The sequence below is a fragment of the Rhyacophila brunnea genome, unplaced genomic scaffold (assembly GCF_057557595.1).
Source record: "Rhyacophila brunnea isolate RB1 unplaced genomic scaffold, BYU_Rbru_1.0 scaffold_8, whole genome shotgun sequence".
Lineage (NCBI taxonomy): Eukaryota > Metazoa > Arthropoda > Insecta > Trichoptera > Rhyacophilidae > Rhyacophila > Rhyacophila brunnea.
In genome coordinates this window covers 13,803,504-13,815,233 of record NW_028233350.1, presented here as the reverse complement: position 1 = coordinate 13,815,233, position 11,730 = coordinate 13,803,504, and the positions used below count along the sequence as shown (strand labels likewise).

The window sequence follows — 11,730 nt, the reverse complement described above, 5'->3', positions numbered from 1 at the left end:
GTTTTCAAATTATGTATATTAAATATAATTATGTAAGCATATTTAATAAATAAATATTAATTATATTTTCTTAACAATTGTAAGTCAATATATGTAAGTATATTAATGAAGTTATAACATTATTTTAAAAATGCATTATTTTTTATTTGAATTACCTACTCATATTTGAGTAGGTACGTCTTAATAAAAATTAAAATGTCAAGAACAAAAAATGTATTGCATCCTAACAACATAGTAGTCGCGCAATTATAATTAGACTAATAACTAAATTTTCTTCGATGTCCCGATAGGCGGCAGAACTGCTGATTGCGCTTTAACAAAGCACCAAATGTATAAAGTTGCCATAATTTATCATGTTTCGAATCAAGAGCGGACATAGGCTAAGAAAAATATTATTGTATCATTCTGTATGTGGTTTTATGTATATTATCATATTGCAGGTTAATATTAATAACACTAAAGGATAATATTAATTTTAACACTCTTTGGATGATTGGCCAACCTAGTACCCAACAGATATTGTAGTTTATATTTAATTAAGGTAAAATGAAATTAATATTGGCATCTCGTGATGACTGTCAACACCAACAATGGAAAAATTTACCTATCAAGTATTAAATAATATAATGGTATAACTGGAGCAAAGATGGTAGACCAAATATAAGGAGTGTGGCATTTTTTAAGAATCAATAGCTCTGCAGTCAAAGCGCCGCGCCAGACAAAGCCTCACTGCTTGGTTCAATTTCCTCTTTCCCCGTTCGACCCTTGCTGCGGAAGATTTATAGACGCTGAGCAGAGGTAACCCGCTAATTACAGAATAAGTACGAAAAAAATCACAGCTGCTGTCCGGGGCCCTGTGAAATACGCGCATACAAGATCAGTGGCGTAGATATTTATTTCAATAAAATCATATAATACTGCGGGGGTGTATATTATTAAGAATCAATCACGAAAGATATTTGAATCATTATGATGCCATATTATATTTTTCACCATATTAACTAATGTATTATGTGAGTAGGTACTGAGTTATGAGGGGAGAAGGGGAAATCAATTTGTAATGCCCCCTTAAACAATGAAGTACCTAAATATCAACCTTTTCTTCGTCTATTCAATAGAATTTAATACTTAGGTAATTATATTACTGAGGTCTTTAAAAATGATGTGTTTTCAATACTTACTTATAATATTGTACTCCTAAAACTTGTCTTTAATTATTTTCAGTGTAAAATAAAAAAAGATAGTTTACTTAATAATAATTACATACAAAGTACCTATATAATATTACGTACAAGGAAGTCGCAACAAAATCATTCCTGACACCATCATTTATTTTGTAAGTAATATCATTATTTTCCTTTTTATGTTATACAAGGATGGTGTCCATTTCTTACGTGATTTTAAACACATCAGATAGAGTTATTTGGAAAAAGTACCGCTGGATATACAATAGCTTAAAGAGAACTCACTCGAAAAGTAAAATAATACGTGTGTTCGAGTCCCACAGTCAAAAAACTAAGATTTTTCTAATACATAATATATATTATGATGATTCTGAGGCTTTTGTATGATGGTATTCTTAAGGCTGATGTATAAATAATGTTCAAAACACATTCAGTCTTGAATAGATTAATTAAATTAATACAATATAAAAGCTGTGCAATGCTATTTAAAAATAATCTAATTTAACGGATACACGTCTATTATTTTATTTCACGAGACACCTCTGGTAATATTTCATATATGCCCAATATTATAATACAATACAACCAGCACGAGGCCCGTCTACTTAAGTTTGATTTATTTAAAAATGAAAAATAGTATTATTATTATTATATTAGATGTGGTGGCTGGAAAATAAAAAAAATCACGATATTTCAAAAATCGAACGTTTATTTCATTATAATATTATTTCACCTTTACATAGATATGATAAAATATTTACATGATGAACAATAAATAGATACATCGAAAGATGTTAACACTGGAATTAGAATGGATATAATTAATTAATCTACTCATAGTATTGCACACATTAAAATATATTATACCCGAAGAATAAGCATTTTTATACTTGTCTTATTAATCAATATGACTCATTAATCTTTATTTATATAGTCCTTATACAATAGCATGTTTGATATGTTACGATCTGATAGAGGAAACAGTGGAACTCTCAATGCACATAGTATAGGGTTGTGATGAATAAAAATTGAAGCTTATGAACAAAATAATTGTAGGAGACTGCAACACTCAAAAATGAGAGCTCCAAAGAAGAATAACTAAAATAGTAGTTTATTAGTGCTCGTATACCTGATAAGGTTGCTTTGTTGCCCACCACGGAAGAGAGTTCAACCTGTGATTGAAATGGGGCTGGAACAACTGATGAGGACGTTGTTTACTGGCGACCAAGAATGGATTGAATGGATGCTTGGCTTCGCAAACTGTTCCTCTAACCAGTTCACTGATAGAAGCTGAGTAAATTCTGAAGTTGACATCATTAAAATCAAGATCAGCTTCTAAGAATACTGGCATACGATCTGACATTACCCACAAGTTTTGGCTATCGTCAACTTTGACTTCGTTGGGGAATACCAAACCGACGTCATCCTTGTCTACGATGGCGTGGTTCTCAGCTTTGTAGGGCAACATTGAGTTCCAGCAACCGATAGCGTTTTGATCAATCAAATTGAAGAACATAATACCATTATCATCAATAACCTTTCCAGTAAGATGTCCATTTGGTGACCTATTTTCAAGAGCTCTGAAATCTTGCCACGAATCATCAACACGAGAACTATCTCTGAGTACTCTTGTAGAAACGGCGAATTCGCGATTACTAGCAATAGGGCTGAAGAACAATGTCTTAAATCCATCTTGTTTAGTTGGAGAGAGAGTGATTCCGAAGATTCCTTCTTTGTACCATTGGAAGTTGAGACCGGCAATGTTGAAGTCTCCGTATAGTGGATCGGGAAGGAAGTAGCTGTGTTCGAATCTCCACGACTTGTTCTGTTCCCAGGAGTATACAATCAGTCCGTAACCGAGCTCGTCTGACATGTATGCGAATGTATCATCGCAGGATGAACCGATGTCGATGGCGATATTAGCGATGAAGGTGTCTGCGTTGATGTCTTCTGGGCGGAGCTCGTAACGTCTGATGCGTCTGTCGGTCGCCAGGTCAAACACGTTGATGGCGTATGGGCACGGGTTTGTAGTTGTGTTTCCTGTGAAAAACAAAAATAAAGAATTTACCTATTTGAATTATATACACGAAGTTTCATCACAGATATATTATGTATTAATAAATATATAGATGAATGTTTCAAATGCTATAAGTACTTTTGACCGGTAAAATTCATAGCATTAATATTGTCGCATATGACATGTGGTAGAATATTCGCTTCTGGAATCATGGGTCATGGGTTCGAATACCAAGTGCTTCACATGTATGTTTTCTTATTGTGTACCCAGTTCTAATTGTATATATCTGATAAATGTACTAAACCATTTCTCGTAAAAAATATGGAAAAAATAATTTCGGGGAGCGAATAATATGATTCACATAAGATAAATGTGGTGATTGATGATGGTGTGAAATTATTATATTAAAATGTGAAAAGGCTACATATTTTTTTAGATTTATTAAAATTTATAGGTATTGCGCACTATACATACTTAAATATGTTTTTTTTCAGGTTTATTAAAATGGTCAAACAGTTTTCATAACAAAATATTTAGTTTTAAGGAAAAGGTGTATTACTATATGAAATTAAAAATTAACTAGTTTTGACCATTTCCATCATCGATAATTTTATTTCATTACAAATTAAAATATTATCATGATACCATTATTACATTGCAATAAAATTAGACATAGGACCTTTAAATCATTGACTACCCATTTAGTTGGTGATTATCATAATATGATTATTATTTCCATATTATTTTTTAATTCAATTTCTATCTCATAACTCAAAGTCATAAGATATAGGATAGGTATAACAAATATAACTAAATATTGATTTATAATAAATAATAATACCTTTTAAATAGCTAGTTTTCTAATGACAAAGCATTTTGTACTTGCAAGAGGCTATTTATACAATAATTATTTATGATAAATCACACTAAAAACTAATCAAAAATGATTAGTATGTACTTATATAATATAAATCATATTAATCCTGCTACTAATTTCAATCGAATGTATTGCTACCAATATTGCTACACATACTGGCATTGACCGATTGATGTCGAAAATTAAACACTAATCTACAGGTGACACCCGTTCTACTACGATTGTTCTAATTTTAAAAAATAACACGTGTCAGGCTTACCAACTTTAACCAAGGTTTCTAGTATCGAGGCGGTAGAGTTTCTCAATTTGATTATGCCGACGATAACAATAATTAATTTTCACTCGCAATTTTATTTTCCGACATGTTAATTTTATCTTTTCTGTAATCTTGCTTTCCCTTATATCCCCAGTTACATATTCGCACCATTTATGAGAGCGTATACTGCAGTGTTATGAACGATAATTTATAGTGCTACTAGAAATATCTAGTAATACAATACAAATCACTGACAATTTCCACGAATTAAACATTTTGCGTACTTATAATAATTAATAATAACTGATATAAAATATTCATTGACCTATTACATAGGTAGGTACTGTTATTACTGTATTTTACAACGTTTTTCTTAGCTCGTATTCTTATTTGTCAGGTAGTTCTTTGTCCGGTACAAATCTTGCAATCGATTTTTAACTAACTTCATTTGAAACTTTTAGAATATATCAGAACACGATGCTAATGCATTTTTTAATACTTTTAGCCATCTTTAAGTAGAATTGAATTCATTTTCAGTTAATTCTTTTTTGTATGAAAAGTTATTTTGACACCATTATTGGTTGCTAGGGGGTCTGGGATCCTAGTAACTAAATTATTAACATATACGTGCGTTACTGTGGAAATCAATATGAGATGTCAAAGTGATATTTCAGTATTATTTCTATCAAGTACAATTTTTTTTGATCGTTTTAGCTAGTCAAGTCAAGTTTATATGATTCAACAGAAAATTTAAAAACGTTGTATATAAAAAGTTATTTTTATCTTAATTATTTATCATTAAAACGGACCTAATTTAATGATTTTCCACGATTGTATTGTTTTGGTATATTTAAATATTTTCAATTTGAAATCCTTTTTTTAATATAAATAATTTCGGTATTGCGACAATATCTTACAAATAATCATCTTCATGTTTTGTATTCTTTCACTAGACATCTCTAAGGTAACTACATAATATGTATATACATTCGTATTGTAAATAAATTACCATGTTCGCATCTAAGCGGAGTGGGTGTTGTATTAATAGACATTTTACAAGGAATATTTGTTAGCCTTTAGCTCTTTTTTGACTGACACTGGATCAATTAATATACATTGAAAAAACATTTTGTTTGACCAACCAATGATTTTGTATGTCTGTATAAGATGGCAGCTCTACCATCTAGGATGTAGGCCAAAGTTGGTGCGGCACTGTAGTTTGGCCTAAATTACGCTAAAAGGAGGTACACTATGGCGTACACAGAGTAGTGGCTATTTCAGCATCCTTTCATTTTAATAGGAATCGTTGTTTACCATTCGTTAAATCCATTGCTCTGGACGAATTAGCCGGCTCTCCCATCAAAACTCGTCTCGTTTGCAACGTGTCGAATACGTCGATGTGAAGTCATCGTTATTCTCAAAACACACGTTGGCAAATGGAGCTCCGCAGAATGGTCGAATGCGAGTTTTAGTTTGAAAAAAAATCTATTATTGCAATCGACAAGTTGCATGCTTCTCGGGCTACGAGAGTGTAGGACGCATACGAAACCTACGAATTGGTCATTCTTATACCTGCTCACCGATCACCGCATCCAAATATTGATACGTTTCGAAGGTTACGTGCGACTAGGGATTCCAATCCCGGGATCCCGAGCTATTTTTGATACCTATGAATCCCGGGATTGATAAACATAATCCCGGGATTTCGGGATTGATTTTTTTATCAATTTTTATGGAAAATAAAATAAAAGCGAAAATATAAAAAATACTTTTAATAAAAAATAACTACATTAGAAATAAACTGAGTTTGAATGAAGTTTGATTTATACCCATGTGTAGGTTGCCGATTCATTTTATTTTTTCACATGAATTATTAAAAATGGAAAGATTGGAAAAACAATACTTCGCACTTTTAACAAAGTAATTCCACCATGATATCATACGTTTTACTGACTAATTAGATTTATGAAGCGGAAAGGCCATAAGTACGCCATGATTATTTTTGATTTACTATTTTAAATCTCGCTAATCCATTCATTAGGTCTTTACTATCAGAAACAGCAATCTCCTATTAAATTCATTATTATTACATAAATTACAATATTATTTACTCCGTTAAACTTGTGTTTCCAAGATTGAACGTATACAATATTAACAATAAATGTCTTAAATAGTATAAATTATACTAGATTTATTTTTGACCGATTTTATCAACGTTATTTGTAAATATAAAAATTTTATATTAACAATGGAAAAAATCCCAATCCCGGGACCAGTCCCGGGATCTCGGGATTGTCAAATTGTAATCCCGAAATCCTGGGATCAGAATTTTGGCTCGGGATTGGATTCCCTACGTGCGACTGTTTCTAGGTAGATCTATGCTTTCTTTAGATGCAACAATGGATTGCCGTTCTTGGCATACGAGGCGAGTTTAGGTGTGAGAGCCGGGTTACTCTTGTCAATTTAATCTAAGCATGGGATTTGAACCCGTAACTTTCAATTCACTATTCTAAATGAGTATGTGGTACCCTTCAATGTTACATAAAAGATTGTTGACATACACATGGATGTGCTTGATTGATATAATGATATAGGTACTAAAGAGTAGAGGTATTGGAGAAGGTCTTATTGCTTGACGTTAACAATACAAATAAGAAAGTCTCCTAGTAGAAACCAAGTTACAACGTATCATATACGTATGTAGTCTATGTGCCAAATTTATAAATATTCTTACCAATTCCGAAAGTTCCTGTGTCAAGGACCCATAGTCTGCCGCAGACGTCAGCCTTGATTCTGTAGACGGTGCTGAGTCCTGACGCGCAGTTTCCCAATTCGTTGCCTTGCCAGCTTGGGTACGGAGTCAGTTTTGGTGACTTGCTGTAGGCGGCGTCAGTTTGAATGTAGTTTAGCGTCGCAGGAATTCCTATAAAATGAGAAGCAATATAATATTTTATAATGTAAACAAGTAAGATTGCATTTTCTATAATTTATTTAAATTTTTTATTTGATAAAACTAAAGAACCTACTGATTTATAAAATACATGTTTAGAAGTGTGCTTTCAAATGAATATGTTATCTCTTACATGATATTATAATTTATTATTAAATAGATATTCAAATATTATTACATTTTAATACTATTCTATAATACACGGTAAAATTGTATTAAAATGTGTTTAAATAAAAATTTACACCAACCTGTAAAATTTAACAGTTTTCATTCGATAGTTTTTTCGGTTATTACACCATTAAAATAAAATAATATACTCTACATACATATGAATATATTATTTTATGTACATAATAATTACAAAATAAAAAGAACTTTTTATATACCACGTTTTTAAATTTTCTCTTGAATCATATAAACTTGACAATTCTATGTATTAATAAGTATTTTTTTTGTACTTGATAGAAATATTGAATAAATATAGAATACTGAAATGTCATTTTGACATGTTATATTGATTTTCATAGTAACGCACGTATATATTAATAATTTAGTTGCTAGAACCCCCTTAGCAACCAATAACAGTGTTTTACTTTTTACGAATTTTTTCCGAAATAACTTTTCATACAAAACAGAATTACCTGAAAATGAATTATTGAATTCTGCTTAAAGATGGCTAAAAGTATTAAAAGAATGCATTGTCATCGTGTTCTGATATATTCTAAAAGTTTCAAATATCTAGTCGGGAAGTTAGTTAAAAATCGATTGCAAGATTTGGACAAAAAAGAAAAAAATTGTACTGGACAAACAAGAATACGAGCTAATAAAAACGTAGTAAAATAAAAAAGATCCTATTTCTTTTTCACTGTAGTAATGATTATTTTAAACACAATATCAGCTATTTTGTATAAACATTTTATGTAAGTAACTATATATTGTTTTATTATATTATTGTTTGTCAAAATTGACAGGTATCATGGTGAAATTCATGCAGCCGTATAGCTTTTGACAAAAATAATTTATTCAAATTTTAACCACATATAATATACCCAACTAATTGCCACAGCCTAAAACCATTCCAAAATGTTGTTTTAAAATGCATTATACCATATAGTTTAATAAATAAAATATTGAAATCGTGCCATGATTGGTACACTATGTGTCTTTTATTTATTTGTCGAATTTTCATAATACGTGCCTACAAATTAAAAAGCAACTTTATGTGTGTATTAATGGCTGAAAAATTGTTATCATTGAATCGATTATTCAATGGATACTTGTAAATATGCTGCATATCAAAACACATTCAATTTTATCAAATTGGGTGCCCCCTATAATATTATTATGTTACTAAAAATCAAACGACCTGGAATTTTATAAAATCGTGCAACCGGAAGCTCAACACATTAACAAAATTTGCTCTCTATACTATAATTTAATTTTTATTGATAAACACAATTTAAAATCACCTTGAGATAATGAACATGGGCGTTGAAGAAATCAATTAGTTTAGAAAAATCAAACCACGTTTTGAAATAAGAACCTTATCTTATCGGAGCTACATGGGTGTGGGAGATATACAGGTAGGTACCTATATTATTCAAAGCGCTATGTTCCTGTTAATTAGTAATTTTCTTTTATTTTTATTATTTAATTAAACAATGACGATTAGTATAATATACTAGGTACAAAAATGAAAAAAGTGGTTACGTATATGAAAATCAGCTCTTCATAACAGAGACAAATTGAATGTGCTAAAAAGTCAAAGCAATTTTGGTTCAATTTGTTAGGTAGTTAGTTATTTTTATTGAAACAGAAAATTACACATTGATGTCCTGATTTTGATAAAAATGCTTTTATATTTTGAATTTAATAATTTTGAAATAAATGTATAAACGGTTCAATATTTTGTAATTACGTACATTATTATGAACCGGTGGTTATTTGGGACAATAGCCGTAATCTGGGGCTACTATCTTCAATCTTACCTTTGTTCACTAGCTTAGATTCTAGTATTTTTTTTCGTCATTTTAATAATTTTGGGACCCAGGTTTTTCATTCAAGCCTTCAACATTTAAATAGGTTAATTGGTTTTTTCATAATTTAAAGTACAGTACGCAAGGTCGCGTTTATTGTCTTAAAAGTCCGATGCCCTGATTGGTCACATTAAAATAACATTAAAGATTTTGGTATAATTTAACAGTCACATGACTGGTTTGAATTGTTTAAAGGCCTTTTTCTAAATGTTCTGTTAAATCGATTGCGTCACCCGCGTCGAAGAAACCCAAAGCTGCAATACGGAATTATATAGTCAAAACAGTGTTCAAAATACATACTGCATTGGTAAAGATTTAAATTTTCAATTGAATTTTAATAAATAATATAAACAAGCTTTAAAAATAAGATCGGGTAAGTATTTATTATTTAATATATCCTGAAAGCAAAATTGTACGTACCAATATAAAAATAAATTTAATTAAGAACAATTTATTTTAGCTGATTATGGTTAGTTATATTTTAGCTGCGCAAATGGATCTATTTTAAGGTGATGTCTCTAGGTAAAGTTGTTATCGAAAAATAGCTAGAAAAGTTTATTAATCGGTAGATATATATTCAAAAGTAATGAGAAAAATAAAATAAAAAATTAAGATGTATCGTGGAGTTCTATATACCAAAAATACGTGTCAAATTCGGTACATTTCTATCGGGTGGTAAGAATGAATGACATAAGATTTATTATCAAAATTACGATAAAAATATACCTAAATCTATTACCTAGCGAAACGCTAAACGTAAATTGGAATTTATTATATCCTTATATCTTTTTTTTTAAATTTAAAAAACATCGATTTAGAGGTTAGAAAGCATGCAATTAAAATCGAAATATCTCGGCTTAGACGCAATTTATCGCAAAAAACGATTAACGTTTCTATTAAAAATATTATTTATTAATTTTTACGGCAGTTATTTAAATTTAATCTTGTATTTTTGTATATTAACGAATCGATAGAAATCGAAACCATAATAATTGCTCGAATTGGCAACATGCTGACAACACTTAGCCGACGCTTGGCCGTATAGTGCTGCCGTCGTGGAATTATTTGGAAACAAAATATCTTCATACAAAATACACACACAACCATAACATGACATTGAAAATGAAACTCACACATAGACAAGACAAAATAACATTTCTCTGCATTTTGACAAAAATCAGTTTATCAGTTTGAGGCGAAATTGCCATATGAATAAAAATAACTTAATAATTGAAATTACAATATTAACTTAATTTACGTAGAAACCTGCCTATATTCAAAATTTGAAACTGCGAATTATTTGCAATTAGTATTTGCTTAAATTACAACTCTTTTTTATCATTATTTATAATAAAAATAATCAACAAAATAAACAAATCTCGCATTTTAACATATGGTAGCATTCGTGCTCTCGATCGAAGATCGAATATCGGGTTGATGACAATTCTTCTTTATTTGGCCATTATTAGGTATATTGTTTGAAAACAGGAAGGAATCGACTCATCAGTAACATTTTTGTCAAGTAAGTAAACTTTTCAGTGTATAATAAATAATATTATTATCGTACATCAAAATGACAAACTATGTCACGCAGTTTTGATTGTCAAACAAACATTCAAAAATTATTGAAAAGAGTTACATATACTGTATTTTCAATCACCATCATGCATTTATCATCAATATATATTATTTTAGGCGTAGACTCATCGTTTTCGTAGAATTATAAATACTTTACGTTAGTTTGAGGTTATGTTTATGACAAATGTCATCGAGCCCATCTTGTACGTTTTGTAAATTATCTAATAGATAGTGAATTTCTTTCATTCGCATAATATGATTGTAGAACCGAATTTAATAAAATAAAATTTTAATTTCATTCAAAATTACTGAAACTTGTCTCGAAAATGTATCTCATAATCATCATTATAATTATTCACAATGCTTATACAATGTAACCAATGATTGATTGTAATCAAATATTTTATGTGCTTTCAAACACGTGTCCGTGTTTTTAATACAACATAATCGTAAATTGAAAACGTTATCTACAGTGATAAACTGATAAGTTTGACACGAGTATATGAATGTAATTAGGTTATGTTTTTTTGTTTACATATAGATAAATCTTTTAATACTGATGAACTCGATGAAATATTGGACGACAGACTGCGAAGTCGGCGACGGTTACGAGTCCGACAACAGCGACGACATTTACAACCTTCGACATCACAATCCAGGGTTCTTCCCTGGCTCACAAAATGGTAGGTTTACAATTTTCTTAATAATATATTTATTGGTTTTATAGACCATCCGGTCATACACTAGATTCATTTTCATTACATGCTTTGGCATAAAAACAAGAATTCATTACATCTTGTACACATGATGTAGCGATTGTCTCGAATGAGGA

General features: G+C 30.3%; 1 protein-coding gene across 1 annotated transcript in view; it reads right to left on the bottom strand.

Moving 5' to 3' along the window:
- Positions 1-1,870: 1,870 nt before the first annotated feature.
- LOC147063937 (protein yellow-like) overlaps positions 1,871-11,730 on the bottom strand; it is a 34,713-nt gene continuing 24,853 nt past the window's right edge. Inside the window, exons 3-4 of the mRNA XM_085958736.1 lie at positions 7,069-7,257; positions 1,871-3,224 (exon numbers count right to left, since the gene is read on the bottom strand). Coding sequence (XP_085814862.1) covers positions 2,299-3,224; positions 7,069-7,257 — 1,115 coding nt within the window. The 3' untranslated portion in view covers positions 1,871-2,298. The remainder of the gene's footprint in view (positions 3,225-7,068; positions 7,258-11,730) is intronic.